General features: G+C 38.8%; 1 protein-coding gene across 4 annotated transcripts in view; it reads right to left on the bottom strand.

The window, feature by feature from the left end:
• Positions 1 to 22761, bottom strand: part of LOC309864339 (glycine N-acyltransferase-like protein 3) — a 24721-nt gene extending 1960 nt beyond the window's left edge. Inside the window, exons 1-6 of one of the 4 annotated variants that reach the window (XM_082729743.1) lie at positions 22358 to 22761; positions 16137 to 16226; positions 11827 to 12032; positions 7511 to 7618; positions 6233 to 6359; positions 1935 to 2061 (exon numbers count right to left, since the gene is read on the bottom strand). In XM_082729743.1, the coding sequence (XP_082585869.1) occupies positions 1935 to 2061; positions 6233 to 6359; positions 7511 to 7618; positions 11827 to 11904 (440 nt within the window). In that variant the 5' untranslated portion in view covers positions 11905 to 12032; positions 16137 to 16226; positions 22358 to 22761. Of the gene's footprint in view, positions 1 to 1934; positions 2062 to 6232; positions 6360 to 7510; positions 7619 to 11826; positions 12033 to 16136; positions 16626 to 22357 lie in introns of those variants that run through there. The other 3 variants (XM_082729741.1, XM_082729740.1, XM_082729742.1) reach the window with 3 other exon arrangements.
• Between the last annotated feature and the right edge of the window lie 790 nt (positions 22762 to 23551).

The following is a 23551-nucleotide window of genomic DNA, read 5'->3' as shown; positions in this document are numbered from 1 at the left end:
GGTATACAAATTTGGGTACGGACTTAGGTGTAAAAGACAGTATCTTCCTATGCAGAAGGGAGCAATTTAAAGCAAGATCTGATTTTAAAAGACCTGACGGGGGATAGAGAAGAATTTTAAATAGCATCTCAGGGATGTGACAGTAAAAGATGGGGAAACACATAGCCTGGTTTCTTCAACAAAAAGTAATGGAAGAAATAAAAAATATGAAAGGGGAACCTGTATGTAAGAGACATATTAACCAATTGCAATGTATGAACTTTATTTAGGTGCTTATTCAAAATAAACTTCTAAAATATTATGTTAATTTGGGAAATGTAATCACTAACTGGTTTAAGGAAATACTATTAACCAAATTTTAAAACAGCACAGAGTTGATGCAGCAGGTTTGAGGCCTCTATCTTTAGGGAAGCCTGCTTGCCAGCTTGGCCCTTGGATGGCAGCTGGCAGTTTGGATTTCTGCAGGGGTCCTGCTGTTCCCAGAACTGACAGGAGTTGGCACTTACTGTGCCTACCTGTTTGTGCAATCAGTGTGATTTATGCAGAACACCTGCTCTCCCTCTGGGTGTCTAGAAAATTGTTATGTGCTAGGCAAAGTATGCCTCCAATAAAAAAAATCCTATATGTGTTGTCACAAGTTACTGCTAGGGAAATTAAGCGTGTCCTATGTGACTCCATTGGGGAGGGTTCTGGGAAGCTTGTGCCTGGTTTTCTCTGGATTTTGCCAATGCACCTTTTTCCTCTGCTGATTTTGCTTTGTAGCCTGTCTCTGCTGAGTTCTGTGGGATCTTCTAGCCAATCAATGAGCTTGTGGGTGGTCCTGGAAACCTCTGTACAGGAGTGATATTAGTATAGTGTTTTTTGTTTTTTGTTTTTTTTTAAGAATCTTTATCTTTTAGAAATATATGTTAAGATATTTAAGAATAATAGCATAATGTCTGGGATATTTCCTTCAAAGTAGTTAGTAGATGGGGTATGGATGAAACAAGATTAGCCATATATGGATGGGATTTTCCTTCTTATAATCTCTCACTCAGCCTTTGTATGTCCTTGAAAATTGTAATAACTGAAAAAAATAAAATAAAATAAAAATAAAGTCCAATTGCTTTATGTGACTTATAGTACCTATTCTTCTTTAGCTTTAGTTTTGTTTTGCTCAAAAAGTCCTTCAACATATTCCTTAGAATAAAATTAACATTCATTGAGGTAGGTACTTTTCAAATATCATGTTTCATTTGTTTACAAAATATGTGTAAGGAAGATATTATAGGTTAATTTCCCCCCAAAAAAGAAATTGATCAAGGCTCAGAAAGATTAAGCAGAAAGGAAGGTAACTAGCAAATGTCAGAGCAGGGGCTCTCCCGTTAAGAAGAATGCAGGTTACACAAGCAAGTCTTCTGAAGATTGGATTCTTGAGTCAGAATTAGAAATTATTTCTTAGCTCTACAATTTTATCCTATGTGTTACTTCAACTTTGTTCAAAACGGTAATTAGACAGTACTTTGTAGGGTTGTGGAAATGATTCAAGAGGTAATGTATTTAAAATATTCAGTGCCCCACAAATAAGAGCTCTCTATAAAATCAGTCATTTATCCACTTCCCTAAAACATGCAAAAAACACTTTTTGGCTCAAAGAGAGGTTATTTTGAATTATTTGGAGAAGGAGCATACCAAGGAATGATTTTCCTGTGAAAATATAGGATTTTCGAGTTCATTTATCACTATGGACAAAGACACAGATTTGATTTTGCAAGAAATTAGGAGCAGTCAAGCACAGCAGAAAAATAAATACACACACACAGACATATCTAGATTCTGTGGCCTTACTCCAAGGTACCTAAATATCCCTTAATAACAGTCAGTGTTTCAGGTACTCCTCTTTGTACTTCTGTGCAGGAAGTCCTGCCCCACATGCAGAAACTTGGTCTACGTACAGAGAACTGGTGTCCGGCAGAAGTGGATGAGGGGAAAATTGAACAGCCTTGAAGGAAGTTAACTTTACACCTAACTGCTTTGAGTTGGCAACAGCTTTGGAAACATCAGGTAACTCACTCTGCAGCCCTGTATATGGAAAGACATAATGAAAAACGGTATTTTATCTGAAAACACAGGAAGGAAATTTGTTGCAGTATTTTGTACTATGCTGCCAGTTTGCCACCTTGTATTATCCTAACCCCTGAAGAGCTATATATGAATTATTGCAGCTACTCCTGGCCTGATTCTCAAACATTGTATGGGATTTCCAGATCCCCATCGTGTTGTTTCTCACAATCATGATCTTCCATGAACACTTCTGATGGGAATATCCATTAAGAATATGGAATTGCTTGGGGGGACTTGCCTGACTTCTGACTTCTTAGACAAATCCTAAACTCCTTAAGGTAAGAGAAATTGTACAGCTCTCAAAGTCTACAATCTACCATTCAGCTAGAAGCATAAGAGAACTCACATTTAGTTGGCATGGCATTCTGACTTAAAGAGTCTTCTAGCCTCTTGCCTAGATTCCCATTGCAGAAATATCAAGGTATAAATTTAGTGTTGGTGAGATTTATCCTAAACTTGACTCACTTGGATCCTACTCATTTATCACAGCTATACGATGTTATCTATAAATCTTCATTCAGTACTCGTATGTAAAACACTGTGCAGGGCACTGCACCAGCATGAGACCCAAGAATGGTACAGTCTCTGATAGAGCTCATCACATGGCATGTGAGCTTCTGTTTACTTAGAACTGACTTGCTCTGCTTCTCCAAAATCCTATCAGCTCTATACTTTCTAGGGTTTCCTGATTAATTGAATCCTCTGGAAATTGACTTTCCCACTTCCATCCATGTCTAAAGGCTTGTTTCCTCCTTCCAGTAAGTCATTTCCTATGGAAGAATACATGAATACACGAATAGGAGATCATGTTGAATAGAGTCTGAAATCTGAACATTGGCTACTTTCTTAGGGAGTTAAGTCTATGAAAAACCAAGTCATTTCTTCAAGTTAACACTATTAGAAATTACAGAAGTTGTGGCTAGAATCCCACATTATAAACCTGAATTATATCGAAGTAATTCAAGAGACTCTGAAAAAAAAAAATAGTTCAAGCTAATGAAAGGTATGGATGGTAGTTGAAACAAAATTTATTTTTCTTAGATTGAAGTACTTCTTTCTAAAAGTCAGACTAATATTTCTTTTAAAAAACTTTTTAAAAAGATTTTATTTATTTGAGAGAGAGAGAAAGAGACAGAGAGGGAGAGCACAAGCATGCAGAGTGGCAGATGGAGAGGGAGAAGCAGACTCCCCGCTGAGCAGGGAGTCTGATGTGGGGTTTAATCCCAGGACTTAGAGATCATGACCTGAGCTGAAGGCAAACACTTAACTAATAAGCCACCCAGGTGCCCCTTGAAAAACTTTTAAGATCATAAGATGTAATAGAAAAAACTGCATAAAACAAATGCATCACTGGGGCAACTGGGCGGCTCATTCAGTTACGCATCTACCTTCAGCTCAAGTCAAGATGTCAGGGTCTTGGGATCAAGCCCTGCATCAGGCTTTCCGCCTATTGGGAGGAAAGGCTCCTAGGGGAGCCTGCTTCTCCCTCTCCCTCTGCTGCTCTGCCTACTTGTGCGCTCTCTCTGTGTGTCAAATAAATAAATACAATCTTTAAAAAAACACAAATGTGTAACTTCATTATTACATATTTTAGCTACTACTAAAGCCATAAAATAGAAATTCACTAACCATCTTCTATTTACCATTCTCCTAAACACAATTCTCTCACTCTCCACTAAAAATAGCCACTATTATCATTTTTAATGACAACCACATCCCTGTTTTAAGTTTTATGATGCAAGGGTGAGCCTTAAACACCATAGTTAGATTTTGTTCACTTTTTGTCTGGTGGATCTTTTAATCTGCAGCTTTTCTTTACATGCCTATCCCTCCTTCATATCCTTTAAAAATTCTTTCCATTTATCTGTTAAAGAATCCAGTTTGCTGGGTAGAATCTCTGTAGTTTGGATTTTGTGGATGATCTCTCCGTGGATTTTAGACCACGTCCTTCTGTCCCTGACACCGATTACCATTTTAACGAATGATTTTCTCCTTGCTCACATCACGAATCTTCACTAAAATTGTCCTACCTTTGTTCACCTCACCTCCTTAGAAAGGGAGGCATTGCTAATTGGATAAGACAGAACTCAGACCATTTATTGGACCACAGTTCATGGGACCACAGTACCAGCAAGCCAGATTCTGGAACTTTTAGGTTAGTGCTCACGTCAAAATGCTCTCTCACATCCATGCGACCAGTAATGAACAAAAGAGCCTGGCCCATCTGGATGGCTGTATACTTTTTCATTCCCTGTCCTCTCATGGCCAATACAAAGAGTTTAGCTCTTCCTGTGGGTGAATCCCAATTTATTCTTGTTTATGAACAGCTCTTAGATTAAAAATGACAAAGACATTACCATGTAGAACGTACCATTGCTCTGAACACCCAGCTTTGAAGTAGCTCCATTGTCTAAATTTTCAAAAGATTTTATTTATTTAACAGAGAGAGAACATAAGCAGGGGAAGTAACAGAGGGAGAGGGAGAAGCAGACTTCCCATTGAGCAGGGAACCTCATATGGGACTTGATCATGACCTGAGTCAAAGGCAGCGGCTTAACTGACTGAGCCATCCAGGCATCCCTCTGATGCCTAATTTTTGTAGGCTTTCCAGGCAGCCCCACCAGTAATTCTGTGGCACAAGATGAAAGACCGGCCCTTTCTATGGTAGTAGTTGGCTTTTCGAGTCATTCATGATTTGGGGATGTTATGGGAAGAGCCCTCAGGTGCTTTGGTTAAAATGAATAAAGATACCGATGACTTCTTAAAAGCTATTCTGTATTCCAAGGAAATTATAGTTCTTACCAGCAAAGCCTATAGGTGAGAGGCCACATCAGAAGCCAAAGATAATGCCTACGCTGATTACATGCTAAATGAGGGGCTTTACCACTATTTTAGGTGCTATTAACTCGCATCTTTCCCCACCTAACTTCAGGGTGGATGATGTGTCAATGTAAATGATTAAGACTGACTCATGACTAACAGCTCCACCTGCTAGGGGAAAAAAAAGCACTGGCAATTACAAGGATGTTCTCATCCTAATGGTGGCATTAGGTGCTTTGAGGAGAGTGGGTCCTCTGGTACCACAGACTGTCCAATCATTGCTGTGATTTTCCATACCAAGGAAGAGATCTACTTATTTCCACACTCGAGTAATAAAGGCAAGAAAATTTTGCTAGCTTGGCTAAGTGAGTGGTAGAACCCTGTCTCACGTCTCACCAGCATAACTGGGGTAAATCTGTAAAATTCAGAGACAGTCCAGAACTTCCACTATAACACCTTTGTGAGCATTTCCAAAGAGATGTTATAAAACACCCCAAGTCTTTAGGTCATGAATATGCCTTAGTCATCATTTGAAAGTAGACAGGAGCTTTTTCCTTGTGAGAGGGCTTCAGCTGTTTGCTGCTGGAAAGAATGACCAGACTTTGTATTTCTGACCTGGGGGACCCTGCCTTCCTGGCAATGATGAAGGAACTCACTTTCAATGCAACAGTTAAAAACAAGAACTTCATTGACTGTATCATCTCCCCAGTCATCACGAGAAGTTGGAAAAGTAAGCCACTGAAGCTGAAATTGTCCATGCACAGTATTAGAAACTGTTAATGTAGGTTATTGGTCTTGGCCAAAGCTCTTCCATTAGCATTGATAACCATACAATTATCTCCTTGGATCTCAGATATACACTTATCTTACTAAATCATGCCAGGATATCCGACGCAGATCAGTTAATTATCTCTTTCCAGAATCAGCAGCTTCAGAAAGAAGGAAAGACTTACCTATTGGCTTATATTGAAGTTAGAGTCACTTTAAAAGATTGGAACAGGAAATGATTAAAGGAATAAAGAAAAATATGCTGTGAAATTACAGTAACAGTGGGGGGAAAATGTCACTTGAAAGCAGCCCAATTTAAATGGTGCCTACTTACCCCAATGGCCACGCGTCTTTAGGAGTAAAACAAGTGTTCTTAGGAAATTGTAGTATAAAAATTGTAACTATATAAAATGTATATCTATGAATTTGTGCACTTAAGTATATATATTATCATATATGTGAAACAGATATCATAATCTATTTGATGTATATGATAAAAATGTGAAAAAGAAGACTGCTTAGTGTCTGTGCTTGATCTCACCTTGTATTTGAAAAACTTGGTCCCAGTTGATAACATCATGTTCTTCCAACAGGTGTTGGTAAGCCCTGACATCCTTGTAGAACACAGCGTAGGCATTAGTATAATGGTCCAGGTTATCTCTCTCAGCCTGGGACATAAGAATAATTGTAAAAACATAAATATGTCCTCTAGGTAACTCAAATCCTAGATAAATTAAGTACATTGACAGCTTATGCTTAGATCATTCCCACTGCCAAAATCAGCCACCTATAAACAACAGCTAGATAGGAATGTGGCTAAAACACTCTGGTGAGGGAAGGAACAGATATTTTGGAAGTTTTGCTTGATTATTCTTCCGGTATTTGGAAAGTTTTAAGATCCTTATTCCATCTTTTTCTAGGATTTTATTTATTTATAAAAATGGAAAGGGGGCACCTGGGTGGCCCAGTCATTAAGCATCTGCCTTTGGTTCAGGTCATGATCCCAGAGTCCTGGGATCAAGCCCACATTGGGCTTCCTTGTCATCGGGAAGCCTGCTTTCTCCCTCTTCCACACCCCGCCCCCGGCCTGCTTGTTTCCCTCTCTCGCTGTGTCTCTCTCTGTCAAATATGTAAATAAAATCTTAAAAAAAAAAAAATGGAAAGGGTATAACTTAATGGAGCTACCAACAAGAATTAAATAGAACTATCAGAATTTTCCTAATGTGGTCAGGGCAACATATTTGATCACGTGAGCTCTTTGTCCTTGCAAAATGGGGCAGATGTCATCTTTTTCAGTCTCCCTATGCATTTAGGTTGGTCACAGGAAAACATCAAACCAGAGGAAAAACAAATATGCACAAATACGTATGCTTCATGGTTCTAGAGATTGTGAAACACTAAAGGAACACTTTTTTGAACACATTTAAGCTAGCTGTTTTCCATGTCTGCAACTCCAAAGCCAGTCAAATAAGAGGCTAATAGTGCGGGGCACCTGGGTGGCTCAGCGGTTAAACCTCTGCCTTAGGCTCAGCTCATGATATCAGGGTCCTGGGATCCTGATCTGTGTTGGGCTCCCTGCTCAGCACAGTGTCTGCTTCTCCCCCTGGCCCTCCCTCTTTGTGCTCTCTCTCAAATAAATAAAATCATTAAAAAAAATTAATGGTGAAATATGTACCTTATTAAGCTAATATATAAAGACTGTAATGGTTATAATATCCCCTTTACCCAATCTTTTCTTTGCAGTTGATGCCAACTCTTGGGTTTTCAGGGGGTGTTTTGTTTAGTTTTGTTTTGTTTCTCTGTCCTTTCCAATCTGTACCTCTTTCTGTCGCCGGGTGATAACAGCTTTGAAGTCTGGCCACGAATCCACCACCACCTCCTTCTGAAAGGGATTCCCACGATTCATGTTCATCACTGCTCCATAAACCTGAGCCAGAGAACCCAGAGAGACAAGCCAGTCACATTACTAACTCTTTCAGTTGCATATTACTGTTTTCACTTCTTGTATTATATAGTTGTGGCCATGAGAAGGGAAATTTTTTTATATGCACATATATACAACATGCACATGTACAAACTTTTCTCTTGTTATTTCATTATTGTACATGAAAACTGGTAAAAAATACAAAAACAAAAACAAAAACAAAAAAACTAGGAAAACCTATGAAATCTCTCCCTAAACTTAGGTTTTTCTGTACAACAATGAGAGATACCAAAACAACAGGCTGACTAGATGGCACATGGGTCAATAATAAATACTTACAGAAGGAATCAGAATCTGATGTATGGATTTAGGGCTCATAATATCTTTTACAATTCCACAGATAATTTTGATGTTCAGCTGCTTTTGAAGCTTATTATACTCTCCAAAAATAACCTGCTTAATGCAACTACTCCTTCAACCCTGAGTTACAATTAAACATCATTGATGGTAACTCCCCTCCCCCCAAAAAGCCCCCGTCCTTTCAGATTTGATAGAGGAAGGCTCTCTAAGCATTCCCTGAGGGTCATAACTATGTCTTATTCATTGCTATGTACATGGAGTCTGACATAGTGGATCAACTGGTTGTTGACTAAACAATACTATTAGAATTCTGACCTGTGCCCTTGCATATTTCTTTTCTCCACTTAGAATCAAAAATGCCATCCCTATAAAACAACCTTCATATGCCAGGGGTGCTTATAGAGAAGAAGTTGTGGTGGTAACAACGAGAGTGAGTTACAGGCTAGTGTTCTTAGCAGCACTTTCATCATAGAAACTGAAAACAATCAAAGTGTCCAATAGCAGTGGGAACAAATGAATAAATTGTGGCATATTCATACTATAAATTACAAAACAGAAACTTAATGGTGAAGGAAAGAAGGTAGATGCAAAAAGATATACTATGTGATTTGATTTACATTATATTCAGAAAAGACAAAACCACATTATGGCTTTAGAAGTCAGGATTCTGGTTACTTATGGAGAGCTAGGAAAGAGAATGTTTGGGGGGCTGGGAGAAACTGTGTCTGAAGTAAAGTTCTTTCTTGATTGGAATGCAACTTATATAACTATTTGCTCTATGAAAATTCATTGAGCAGCATAATTATGTTATGTGCACCTTCTAGTATGTGTTATTCTTCAGTGAAAACCAATTTAAATTATAGGGGCATTAGAACCCACATTTTTACCTTTTATCACATCATGATTCAAATCACACACCCCAATACCTAGAACATTATTCAACTCTCTTCTCTCTTTCCCAATCTGGGACCTCACTCAAATCTTCTTATAGAAAGTATCTTTCCTAATTTGGTCTGGCTAATACTAACATGTGACATGGATCACATGTGAAAATCCAAGAACTAAATTAACCTGGAAGGGTCATGCTTGCTTTGTTTAATTATTAAATTTTGGGGGTGCTAATGTTATATATACATAGTCATAAATTTATTAAAGTGTTCTTTCCCACAAAGAAACCATACATCTTTATTTAAAAATGGACCTTAAATATGATTGGAATGTTGAGAAAGTTAAAAGGAAAAAATTCTTTCTGATATTCAGATTGTGAAAGGAAAAAAATGGCTTGTTTATAAGAGTTTTGCAACCAACTGAAAGAGTTGGCATTGGTTGAAGACAATGAAACAAATTCTTTAACACCTATTTATTCAAAGGGTGCGTGTTGAGAGGAGAGGGGAAGTAGCTAGCGGAAGTAAGGATGCCGGGAGAATGAGCAGTTGGAATTTGTGAAGGAAATTTAGAGGGATGTTTAATCACTGAAATACTAAGGTGAGTTAGGAGGGGGGATGGGTGAAATAGGTGATGGGGACTAAGAAGGAGTTCACTTGTTGTAATGAGCACTGGGTCACGTATGGAAGCATTGAATCACTAAATAGTACACCTGTACAACTAATATTGTATAACTAATATTATACTATATGTTAACTAACTGCAATTTAAATAAAAACTTTAAAAAATCGGATTATAAAATATATAGCCATAGCCTCCAAAAAAATGGAGGAAGTGTGAAACAACAAGACAATTATTTCTTTATCATTTTGTTTCTCTAAAGGGCATAGTGTAACTGAAGAGGTATTTTGAAATTATGGTCAGAGAACCCAAGCCAGACGTTATATAACAATCCAATAACTGAAAAAAAAAAAAAAAAGAATAAGATTCAAAGGTGAAGAGACTCTGTGTATAGAAAATGAGAAATTGGGAGTGCCAAGCTAAGCAGCTTTTAAAGAGAAGATGATATGAGGAAGGGAATGATTTGTGCTTACGTGTTTGATTTCTTTAACTCTTACTTCAAGTGGTGTTATGAGAAGGATTAAAATAATAATAATAATAAAACCAAAAACCAACAATGAAAAACAACAGAAAATCACAACCATGCAGTTTGGAATCTGATAGCTTGGATTTAAATCTGAACTCTAGCACTTAGATAAAGGGAGGGGATTTTGTAATATCATCTGTAAAAGTATAATGCAATTACCTGCTTATTCAGTTTTTAATATTACAGAGGAATTAATAGGTTTTATAAAGTTCAAATGAGACAGCATAAAAGGTATGTTAAAGAAGGATACCTACTATTCTGAGCAACTCAACTAATCTGAATTCAGAGGTCCTTGAAAATAAGATTTGAACAGGTGAGGGTTAATAATTAACTATTTCATAAACTGCTAGTGATCAACCAACAACATTTTATTGAGTACTTATATGGGCAAAGCCCCATGCCAAGCACTATGGGAGGTATCAAAAAAATAATAAAACCAAAACAAACAAACAAACAAACAAAAAACAGAAAAAGAAAAAATTGAAATAGCCAGAAAAATTTTATGATTCCTCACCTGGGTGTCTGGTAGTTAAGTTGCTAGAAGAGAAGCAGTAGCTATGAAATCAAAGGAACCAGGATTCAACTGATTTTTTACTTGCTTTGGTCTTTTTTGGACGCTAACTTGTTCATTTCTAAAATGGGTTAATAGTCATCTTACAAAGTTGTTGGAAGGATAAAATAAATTGAAATTATTAGTATGCCAAAGTACTACCCACATACTATTTATAATGTAAGAGCCCATCATTCGTCTTGATGATTATGTGATCTTAGATGACCCTGTGAAGATCACCAAAACCTTTTTATTTCTCTTTGGCAAAAGAGTGGGTCAAACATTTATTCTCCAGAGTGTCCACATTCAAAAATGAGACATTTTGAGTCGGACTGTCCATTTGGTACTCTTTTAACCATATGCTCCCAAATTATCACTCAGATTTTCCCTACCACACATAGTTTAAGCATGATCCATAAGGCAAGATGACTAGGTTTAATCACCCCAGTACAGTGCTCTAGATAACTTCTGTTAAAGTTTAGTGTAAATAAGGATTATCGAGGGTGTGAGCCCAATACACAGTTCTCTGGTCTCTGTCTTTAGAAATTGTGATTCATTATATCTCTTCTGGGTTATTAGCAGCCATCACATTTGCAGTCAAATGCCCTTACCACTGAGTTATACCCCCTGCCACTTACATTTGAAAATCCATATTGTAGGGCTATCTCCTTGGTTGAGAATTGCTGCTGTCAAAGACAATTTCTTTGCACTTCGCATGTTTTTCTCCAAGTGCTTAAAATATTTTAAATCTCATATTTATTTGTAATTGTGATTGTCTTTTTCCACAGTAGCTCTGAGTTATCAACAGGCCCTCACAGGCTTTGAGAAGACTTCAACAGAGGCTTTATGACCAACAAAGCCATTGAAAAAAATAAATAAGGATGTTGAAATAGCCAGAAGAATTTTATGATTCTTGGACCTCAGCTCTATTGTGAACCTAGGTTATGTTCTTATGAGCAATGCTACTTAATCTATACTCTTCTGCCATTAAGAAAGGTTTAAAACTCGAGTTTACCTAGAAATAATCTAATCCAGAACTACCTAAATTTTCCTAGAGGTTATCGAGAGTGACTGTCAAAAAAATAATTGTCACAGCCATATCTATGCTGCTTGGGATCAGTCTCTAGCAGGAGACGAGTGGGAAACCATCTTATTAGGTTTAATAGGAAAGCCCTGACATCAGAAAAACTGGGAAAACAGCCACAAGTCTGACCTTATTCACAATAAATAAAATAAAGAAATAAAAGAGAGCGCTTAAGTATAGAATACCTTGAGTGATTCAGGGAAGTAACTCTTCAACATTTTTTCCAGGATCAGTAATTTGGTAGAACAGTTGAGCACCAGCATTTTCTCCAGAACTCTAGCAATTCCACACCTAACGAGAAAGCTGAAGGGATGTTAACGTTTAAATCTCCTGAGGAACATCCTTGAAGTCCTGTTCTCACTGGGTGCAATTCCGAATGTCATTGCTCCCTCTGATGAGGGAAGATGAGAGGCACTGGGGTGGGAAAAGCAGAGAGCACGTAGAAGTAGAGAATGTTAATGACCTAATCTGGGAAAGAGGTGAGTATCCATGCTGGGTTAAGTCTTTCTATGATACACACTCACTGTACGCTCAACTCTTCCTGTGAGACACAGAAACAGTTGTAATTTCACATCTGTTCGTGTTTTCCTTGAGTCTGTCTCAAGTCGACTGGGAGGTATAAGAAGGAAAGGGCCCGTGTCTGCTTTGTGCTCTATTGTATTCCAGGAAAAGGGCATTCTATGTGCTTGCTGAATGGTTAAGAGGAAGCTCAGAGTAAGAGTCTTAGGGTAAGCAGGGAAACTTCTTTTTACAATGTGGGGCAAAGGTGGAAGATGTGAGTGGGTCAGGCATCAGGTGCTTATGGGAAGCCACTTGCAGAGAAACACCTAGGTTGAAGATAAAGAATCAGATGTGAGCAAAGGCTGAGACTCTGTTTAGTTAGACAAAATTAAGGAACGAAAAAGGGACTTAATATAATGCATGCATTTCAGCCATTCAGAGGCAGTTATTTTTTTCTAGATTTGGGGACTTCCTATCCCCTGCTTTTTGTCCTTAAGAAAACTTTCACCCACCCCCCTCAACATTCCAATCAGGTCTCGACTGAATTAAACAAACTTTTTTCTCTATATTCGATGCACTAGAGTTTATCCACTTATTCTCAACAAACAGGCACTAGGATGGTGAAAATGCCTCAACTAGACATGAGAACCTGGTGTTTCTGAGACTGCAGTGAATTTTTTCCTGTACAGCACATTCCCCAGATAGAGGACGTTACTACTTGATTTCAGTATGTGGCAGCTCTGTGTGACTATAAGATACTCAAGTGTTTGATTATGATTTAAAATCCACCATGCAACTCCATCATATGGTTTACATGAGTCTGAACTTCGACAAAGCATATCTCCTGTGACCAAGTCCTGTGCCTGCAGGCTGCTGAGTGGGACACCTGAGGTGTTTGTAATTCTCTCCATGACTCTGAAAAGATACTAGGGGCAGCACCAGAAAATCAGCTTCCTGGAACGCTAGTACTCATAGTCTGGGCCGATAGGAGAAGCTTTGCAAAGATCGAGTTTCCAGGGTTCAGGTTGAGCAAAGGAAGGAGAGATGTAGGCATCATCTTTTCACACTTGTATCTGCTTGACATTTCACTCCCTCATGCTATCTTCAAATAAAATATTAACTTCTTAGCAGATCCTCATGTTAAATACATTCATTTATTCTAATTCAATATTTGAGAAAATAAGATAGAATTATTTCATAGAGAAACTGGTTATGTATCTCTTATTACATTTGATGCCTAGAGATGTTTTTATGTCTTGATACATAGCAAAGTAGCTAGCACAAATGGTAGGAATTCTAAGAACTTGATGGTGATTTGCTTTATTGCCTCGTTTGTTCCTCAAAGTTCCTGAAACCACTTATAAGTGTAGGTAAAATATATGATGAAAAATTAAGTTTGAATTAAAATTCAGGCAAGGGGAAAACAGAGGTGTAAACATAATATGGAGTCAAGAGTAAGTCCAGCAGACAAAGCATATGGACTATAGTTCTACATACAGAGTTGATCCTTTTTATTTATGGATTCCACATTTGTGAATTCACCTACTTGCTAAGATTCACCTAGAACCCTCCAAACCCACAGTGACAGTGTTTTTGCAGTCATTTGTGGACATATTTGAGTCTCCAAAGCCAATATTGTCAGTGGATGCTGCAGAAGCTGACCTCTCTTTCCAGCTCTTATACTCTAAACAAGCCCTTTATAACGATGTATTTGTGCCACATTCTTTTGTGGTGTTCGCTTTCTGCTGGTAATTTCACTGTTTAAAATGGTCCCAAGGGGCACCTGGGTGTCTCAGTCATTAAGCATATGCCTTCAGCTCGGGTCATGATCCCAGAGTCCTGAGATGGAGCCCTGCATCAGGCTCCCTGTTCTGCGAGAAGCCTGCTTTTCCCTCTCCCACTCCCCCTGCTTGTCTTCCCTCTCTCATTGTGTGTCTCTCTCTCTCTGTGTGTGTCAAACAAGCAAAGAAAATCTTTAAAAAAAAAAAAAAAGTTGTCCCAAGCATAGTACTTAAGTGCTGTCTAGTGTTCCTATGGCAAAAAGATTGTGATGGATCTTACTGAGAAGATACATACATGTGTTACACAAACTTTTTTCAATTATGGGTTATAATGCTCTTAACTGGGAGTTCAATGATAATAAAAAATCAACAAGTCTTAAATAATGTGTACAGAAGTACACATAAAACAGAGTTATGTGCTGGGATGCATGGGTGGCTTTGCAGGGTAAGTAGCTGCCTTTGGCTCAGCTCATGATCTCAGGGCCTGGGATCAAGACCCACATCGAGTTCCCTGCTCAGCGGGGAATCTGCTTCTCCCTCTGCATCCATCCCTCCCCTGCTTCTGTGTGTGCTCTCTCTTTCAACAAAATTAATAAAATCTTTAAAAGTAAATTTTTAAAAAAGAAAGGTTTTGTGTTGGTCTTCTGATAAAAACATTGTGTCCAGAGGCTTGCAGGAACCTAATCTTACGTTTTCCCTACAGATGGTGATCCCTGTGACCTCGCTGAACAAAACCACCACCAACAATGAGAAGCAGGGGATTTGCAGCAGGTGAGAGCACATTTTGTACTGTAAGCTTCCTGGCAGCCAACGTAAGAGAAACAAACATGATTAGTTACGCGATTCAGTTTGTCCATAAAATTATTCTCACACTCTTGGGGCACCCAGGTGGCTCTGAGGGTTGGGCGTCAGCTCTTGATTTTGGCTCAGGTCATGATCTCAGGGTCCTGGGATCCAGCCCCACGTCAAGCTCTGTGCTCCGGGGGGAATCTGTTTGAGGACTTCTCTCCCTCTCTCTCTGCCTCTGCCCCTGTTCATACTCTCTCGCTCACTCTCATTCTCTCTCTCTAAAATAAATAAATCTTTAAAAACATTATTCTTATGCTCTTTATCATAGCATTTGCTTGACTTTTCACTTGTATTATCTCTAAATGAAATTCTCTAACTTCTAAATAATCAAAACCCTCCTTGATCTGGCTTCAGTATACTTTTCTATTCACAAACTGTGCTGGGTGACAAATATTGGTGACATTAAAATCAGAGAGACATTTCTCTCATGGGTTCACAGAGGGAAGACACTATAATTAATGAACACCAGTGGACAATGTTATTTCAGTAAACAGTGATGAATTTCCTGAGGACCTTTCTCTTATGAAATACAAAGATAGTTTTAAGGTCACAGAGCAGAATGAAGAAATTCTCATGGATGCAGAAAATATATTTTACAGATTTTTGATTTATATTATAAAGTCATAATGACAACCATTAATTCTGAGAACTACAAGATCAGAGTATCATAATCTCACCAATAAATTATAAATTCCCCATAATTCACATGTGTTCTAGAATTGGAAGGTAAAGATTTGTAATTCCTCTGACTGAACTGTTACCAACAACAGACTCACTAACTGAAATCTTTGTCAAGGAATGTAATTAATTATAGTCATTCAAGTTTTAAGAGCCCAAGATTCTTTGGGGGCACTGAAGAGTTTATCAGCACACAACAAGCACTTAAAATATGTTATCAACATTAATCCATGAAAGCATAACACTGGCCTGAAAGACCTTTCTTATAAATAAATAAAATATAAGGCCTCTGCTTTTATAAGGTAACATAGCACTTAGATGACATCTGTGGGGAAGAGGACATCTTTTAGTGAGACAGGGAATTTTTTTAAAGCTCTTGTGATCTGGTGCTTGTAATTATTTTTTAGATGATAGGCTTTCCTTTCAGAGATGCCTCTCTTACCTGTTTCTCTAGTTGTGCCCCATCACTGCAAATGATTTTATATTTTGTAATGCTTATTTTCCCCAAATCAAAATTTGAAATAGAAAAACAAAAACAAAAAGCAAACATCTTTCCCCATAAACCTAATTATGATTTATCCTTCCTGTATAATGCTGAATTCATCTCTCCTCCCTATTTCTCCCATTTCTTCTTGCAATTTTAATTAATGATTTAAAATTTATTATTTTAATGAAGGAATGCTTACCTGGTGTTGAGAGTTCAGTTTCTATCAGGTCAGTGGTTCCTTCTTCATAAATGGTGAGTTTATTCTTCAAGCCTACTTCCCTATTTAGTCCTTAGTGGAAAGAGAAGGGAGAGAAAAACAAACAAGTGCCCACACCTGTTAATAGGGAGGAGATAATGGTGTCAGGTGAAAAGCCTCATGAATACAGCATGAGTATTTTCACCCCATCCCTTCCTTTCTCTCAGATTTAGACTTATGGTGTAAAAAGCAGTGAATACTAATCTTTATTTAAAGATGGACATTTTCTGGACCCCAAACCCACTATCTGCTAAGATCTCATGAAAAAATAAAAAGGAATGAGACTCAGGTGAATGGGGTACAATAGAAAATGACAAAGAGGTTCTGACCTCCAATATATTTTCACCTATTTTTTAAAAGATTTTATTTATTTACTTGAAAGAGAGGGCAAGACACAGGGAAAGTGCATGAGCAGGGGGCAGAGGCAGAGGCAGAGGCAAAGGGAGAAGCAGACTTCCCACTGTGCAGGGAGTTGGATTTGGGACTTGATCCCAGGACCCTGAGATCATCAACTCAACCAATGGCAGACGCATAACAGACTGAGTCACCTAGGTGCCCCTATATTTTCATCTATTTGGAAGAAATGGTTTTGCTACTCTAAACTTCCAAAGCTGACCAAGGGATAATCTCTAAAGCATATACTTGTGTAATTGAGAGTGTTTTTGATAATTTTAATTCTCTTGCCCTATACTTTTAAATGAAAAGAGTTTACTTGCTTTCCTCAAATGGCTTCAATTTCAAGTGACATGTGAACAGTTGTATGGGCATCTTGGCCCACAATGCAATACCTGAGCTTTGAGATAATTAACAGTATGAATATTTCAATGGCATTAGTATAGTCCTTCAATTTGAATGTGGTCACATGGGAGGATATGAGGATACTACTATTTATCATCTTTATGTTTCGTAAGTCAATATCAAATGATGGGGAAAGTCAGGGAATTCTTTTTTTTTTTTAATTTATTGTATTTATTTGTCAGAGAGACAGAAAGAGAGAGAGAGAACAAGCAGGGGGAGGGGCAAGCAGAGGGAGAAACAGGTTTCCCACTGAACAGGAAGCCCGATGAGGGACTCTATCCCAAGCCGCTGGGATCATGACCTTAGCCAAAAGCAGGCACTTAACCAACTGAGGCACTCAGGTATCTTTTTTCTTTTCTTTTTAAAGATTTATTCATTTATTTTGAGAGAGAGAGGGAGAGAGGGAGAGAGGGAGGGAAAGGGAAAGAGAATGAGGGAGAAGGGCAGAGGGAGAGGGAGTGGGAGAGAATCTCAAGCAGACACCCTGCTGATTGGAGATCCCCAACCTGAGCTTGAACTCATGACCCTGAGATTATGACCTGAGCTGAAATCGAGAGTCAGATGCTTCAAAAATGTGTCACCCAGGTATCCCTGGGGCATTCTGTATTTGAAGATGCTTGTTAAGTAACACAATGGGTAGCTGTGACTAGAGATTAAAGTAACTAGAGAAATTGTATTAGATGACAATTACTGGATATGAAAGGCAGACTGTCTTTTTTTATCTGTGTATATTGATAAATTTTTAAAAATGTATTTATTTGAGAGAGAGAGAGAGGGCGAGTGAGAGGAGGGGCAGTATAAGGAAAGAATCTTGAAGCAGACTCTCCGCTAGGCACCAAGCAGACGGCAGACACTGTCTGCATTTCATGAAATCGCATGTGTTCTAGAATTGGAAGGTAAAGATTTGTAATTCCTCTGGCTGAACTGTTACCAACAACAGACTCACTAAGTGAAATCTTTTTCAAGGAATGCAATTAATTATAGTCATTCTAGTTTTAAGAGCTGAAGATTCTTTGTGGCACTGAAAAGTTTATCAGCACATAACAAGCACTTAAAATATGTTATTAACATTAATCAATGAAAGCGTAACTCTGGCCTGAAAGACCGTTCTTATAAATAAATAAAATATAAGATCTCTGCTTTTATATGGTAGCGAAATACATTCAGTGGCAGCAACTCTTAAGAAACGCTAGTGGGAATACAAAAAAATGGCTTAGTTACTTTATACATGATAAAGTCCAAATGGGAAATCTGAACTTTTCTATACTCTTGCTTTCCTTCTTTCCTCTCCTCTCCTCAAAGCTGAGTGTTTGTTGACAATGAATGAAACATGAGAGGATTTAGAAGACTTGTGTTTGGAAATGAAGCCAACCTGAATGACTTACGTACTAAGTTAGACAGGCGCACCTAATTTAGTTTGGGTTGAGAATATCAGGAAATTCTATCCAACCAAATAAAGGAAGATATATCCCTTAATTTCAGGTTCCAGTTCAGGTGTCTAATATTTAAGCAAAAACCTGTTTGTTAAACATATGCCCAACTTAAAGTTGGGGAAAATGGAAGGGTTCCTAAAAAATGAGAATTTTAAACAACTGACAGTGTACGAAGCTCTGCTACATATCTGTACAGGATACCCATTTGTCTCCCAAATCACAATTTACCTTCCTTCTCTGACACTGTGTATTTATATTGTATGTCTTCCATCCCAAAATATGTGTGTTTTATACTTGAAAGCCTGTGACAAGTGTTGTGGAGAGGAGACGTACTGTTGTCATGACTTGTGCGTGTGAGAGCTTAGGTATGTAAAGATACTACAAAGGAGGACCGCCATCTGAATGACTGGGATCGCGTGCAGTTAAATTTTAACTGTATTTGGGTCTGTAATTAACTCTTAAATTCTTCACAAAGGGCACACCCAAATATAGCCTTTAAATCAAATATCATGTACGTTTTGGATTGCCTGCTATCTACCAGAAGATACCGTAGATCCATCAAAATCAGATCACATACCTTTAAAAGCTGTAAGAGGGTTATTTGACCAGTCTGTGCATGGTCAAAAATATCACTCAGCAAAAGTGGTGAGTTAGAATCCCAGCTAAGTAGTCACTGTTGAGAGGATGTTCCGAGAGAAACAGCAGACTTTGATCTAACTTCTCCCTCCCCAATGAAAGCCATAATAAACATCATGATTAATGATAAAAAATCAGTGAGTTGGGGCTCTATTCATCACTCTAAAAACAAGAAGTTCTAAGTTTTCAAGTGAGGGGTTTTATGGAGATTTTGTATTCTCTTTTAGTGGCTTTGCCTGGCATATAGCGGGTCCAAAGGACACAAACATATTTTCTTCAAATGCTGTACTACAGGTCTCCTTTCTTGAAGACTTTACCTCTAAAACCCACTAATGTTCTCCCCAACTATTATTTCCTAAGAGGATATTGTTTTTGACTCTTTTACTAAGCTCCTCAGGATTCCACATGAAAATGTGGTCTCCCTCACTGTGATGAGCATTACACTGAATTTGTTTAGCTAAAGCTGAGGTGTTGGCCATTTCTGCCTGGAGGGTATCAACAGAATTGTGGTACCTTCTACCCTAACTGACAAGATACTCTAGGCTAGAAAGAAAATAATTAGAAATTGCAGATATTTTATTTTACAAGAATAAAAGCAAATCAGAAAAAATACTCTAGTGACTAGAAAAGGTTTTTAATATATTTAAGTGGTGATTTATTCACATGTATATACTTACTATCATTTCAGAATTTCTTCTCCTTTAATGCCCATGTTCTTGGGCATGCCGCTTTGAAGAAAGAAGAGGCAGACCAGACGAAGAATGGTGGGCAGCAAAGCAGAGTTTATTGAGCGATAGTACAAAACTCCCAGAGAGGGAGGGGACCTTCAAGGGGACTCACCTTGGAGTTTCTAAGCCCAGTGGGTTTTAAGAGCTCTTTCCCAGAAATATGTTAAGCAACCAGGGTGTCCTCAGGTGTACTACATCAGGGCTTTGGTCATTATGTGCTGATGGTCTTTTGGGGCTGATGTGAGGATTTATGCCTTAAGTGCCTTAGTTTGTGATAGTGACAACTGTTTTGTAGTTAATTATTTCATTTTAGGACATTTTACAGAAGTTATTTCTTGAAAAGGCTGCAAAATAAAATGCTAGTGTAGTTTTGTCAAAGGTGCAAAATAGGATGTTAGCACTGTTTTGTTTTAGCTGCCCTGATTCCATGTTTTATTGCTGGGGACCCTGGCCCAGACTACCTAACTGTCCAACTAACTCCTAACATGCCTCCATCTGAAGAAGTGACCCTAACTGCCGTCAGGGAAAGGGAGCGATGACCCATCTAACTGTTTCTTGCTGGACCAGGGTGCTGTTGAAAAACAGCAGTCAGGGTTCCATTCCCAGAGGTCTAAGTGTTCTTGATAGGAGGTGGTAGGTTTTTATTTGCATGATTGGACCCTCCAGGTGTGGCTGGTACCACAGGAGGAAGCTGTCTGAGCCAGTGACTGCCATTGGTTGACAGGAGACCTTGAATATTATGGGGGTTGTGTATGGTAAGATCCTGTTCCAAAGTTAATTTGGTAGCATCTGGTGGCTGCCACCATTGCCTGGATTAGGACACCCAATGCCATTCCTTTTCTTTTTGTCACATATGTGTTGATAGCCCTCTCAGAAAGAAGACTTAAAGCTGTGGCACTGAGCAAGGCCCCTCTGAGGCTTTTAAAAGCTTTTTATGACTTGAGTTCACATTAATAGGTGGGAACCGGCTGTCTGAGTGTCCTTCAACAACTGATAAACAGCATGTGTTATTTCTCCATACCCTGGTATCCACAAGTGGCAGCATCCAGTTACGCCCCCACACCCCTTTACTTGTTTTAATATTAGGGGGATGGTAGGAAGTAATAGAAGATAGGTAATAAACCCTATCTTCTACCAGTCTCCTTGTCTCCTCTGTGAGGACCATGCCCACATACTTGACAAATGTCTTACATAATTGGACCTTGCACTGATAAACCTTATATCTTTTTCTATCCAGGAAGTGAGAAGTTTTGGGGTGCCAGTTTGAATGCTTTGCTCAAAGGAGACACATAAGGGGAGATTATCTACATACTATATAGTAGGATGCAGTTTTCCGCTGAAAAATCTGAGAGATCTTGGGACAGAGCTTGTCCAAATAAATGGGGACTATCTTGGAACCCCTGGGGTAAAACTGTCTATGTTAGTTGGGTGGTCGGATTAGCGGGCTCCTTGAATGCAAACAGGAAATGAGAATTTGAATGAAGTGTAATGCAATAGAAGGCATCTTTTAAGTCTACAGCTGTTTAAGGGGATTTGAGCCAGTAGGGCATGAAGGTTTATAAGCACAGTATGAACTGTATCCACAGCCTCATTAATAATGCCAATGTCTTATATTCATCTCCATTCCCCACTAGGTTTCTCTCTCACTCTTCCTTTCTATCTTTCTCTCTCTCTCTTTCTTTCTTTTTTTTTTAAAGATTTTATTTACTTAAGAGAGAGAGAGTGCGCATGTGCGCATGAGTTGGGGAGGGACAGAGGGAGAAGCAGACTTCCCACTGAGGGGGGACCCCGATGCAGGACTGCATCCCAGGACTCTGGGATCATGACCCAAACCTAAAGCAGACCCTCAACCAACTGAGCCACCCAGTGCCCCTCATTAGGTTTCTTTACCCCCAAAATTGGGGTGTTACATGGCTGTTGCATTGTTTTAAGAGCCCCTGCTGCTTTAGATTATTTATGATTTTTATTAGGCCATCCCTTGCTTCTGGTTTTAGAGGGTATTGTTTCCAACAGGGAAAGTTATGAGGTCTTTAAGGTGTATGTGGCCAGACACTGCAATTTAGACCAAGCCCACTTCTCCCTGAGTTGCCCAGACCTGAGGATAAATATCAGCCTCTACAGGAGGAGTCAAGATGGTGGAGGAATAGCAGGCTGAGATGACATCAGGTAGCAGAAGATCAGTTAGATAGTTATCAAACCATTCCGAACACCTACAAATCCAACAGGAGATCGAAGAGAAGAAGAGCAGCAATTCTAGAAACAGAAAATCAACCACTTTCTGAAAGGTAGGACATGCGCAGAAGTGAGGGGAAGGTAGACTGTGAGGGGAGGGCGGCTCCCAGGAAGCGACAAAGCACAAAATTGGAACTTTAAAATGTCTGCTCCACTTAGGACATCACTCTAGAGGCTAAGCAGGGGTGGAGCCCTCGTGGGGACATCATGGTCTCAGGTCCCGTGGGGTCACTGAAGGATCAGGGATGTCTGAGTGTAGCAGAGCTCACAGGTATTAGAGTGGGGAAGGTGGCTACAGAGACAGAGCCAAGGAGTGAGCTCTCAGCTCGGGAGTTACCTTATATTGTGATCCATGGCACCGTCAGTCCACTTGCTCTTTGAGCAGAGACTCCACAAGTGGCAGATCTGGGCAAATCCCCCTGGAAGAGCAGAGCAGCAGGAATCTGCTGGGTTTGGAGACTCCAAATGGTACTGTGTGCCAGAGACAGAAATGCTCAGTGGCAAGTCGGGTGAGCTCAGAACATGGCCAGAGACCAGGGAGACAGGAGTGTTTGAGGTCTTTTCTCCAAGGGTGCACCGAGGAGTGCGGCTCCGAGTTCTCTGCTTCTCTGGACTGGAAATTGGGAGGCCGCTGTTTTCATTCCCATCCTCCAGAGCTCTATGGAAAGCCTTCAGGGAAAAAAAGGTCCTGAGAACAAACCTGAGCTGATTACTTAGCCTGGCCCCTGGCAAGGGCAGAGCAATTAGCCTCGGGCAAACAGGCCACTCCCCCAGAAGATCAGCAAGAACATCCAGCCAAGACCAAGCTCACTGATCAAGAAAAGCAGAATTCCAAAGGGGGGGAAAGCAAAGCATGGAATTCATTGCTTTCTCCCTATGATTCTTTAGTCTTGCAAAGTTAATTAAATTAAAAAATTATTTTCTTACTCTAACTTTTTTAACTTTGAATCCTGTTTTAACATCTTTTAACTAGTTTATCTTACAACACATTTCTTTTAAAAAATCTTTTAAAATCTTCATTATTATAGTGATATTTTATTCTTCATTATATCTAACTTTATATTTTGTATACATACAGGATTTTTTCTTCTAAAAATTTTTGGGATACAACTTCTTCTAATAGACCAAAACATACCTCAAATCTAGCACAGGGCTTCATTCCAGTCTTCAGCCTGAGCAAATTCTCTCCATTTTCTTTTTCTTTCTTTTCCCAACCAACTTATCTTAACAACTCCCTTTTTATAATTCTTTTTACAATTTTTATCTTTAAAGTCATATTCCATCCCTTCATCGCGTTTACCCTTATTTTTGTATATCTATCTATCTACCTATATCTATCTATCTACATATTTTCTTTCTATAAAATTTTGGAGGTAGTTTCTTCTAAGAGACCAAAATACACCCCAAATCAAGTGGGTTGCTCTGTTCTATTCACCAGTCTAATATATGTATGTGTAAATATATATATATATATATAAAACAATACAATATAATATATATAATATATGTTTATATATATTTATATATATAT

This window comes from Mustela nivalis (genome assembly GCF_964662115.1).
Source record: "Mustela nivalis genome assembly, chromosome: 5".
NCBI lineage: Eukaryota > Metazoa > Chordata > Mammalia > Carnivora > Mustelidae > Mustela > Mustela nivalis.
The sequence above is the reverse complement of the archived record's forward strand: the minus strand, read 5'-3'. Positions and strand labels throughout refer to the sequence as shown.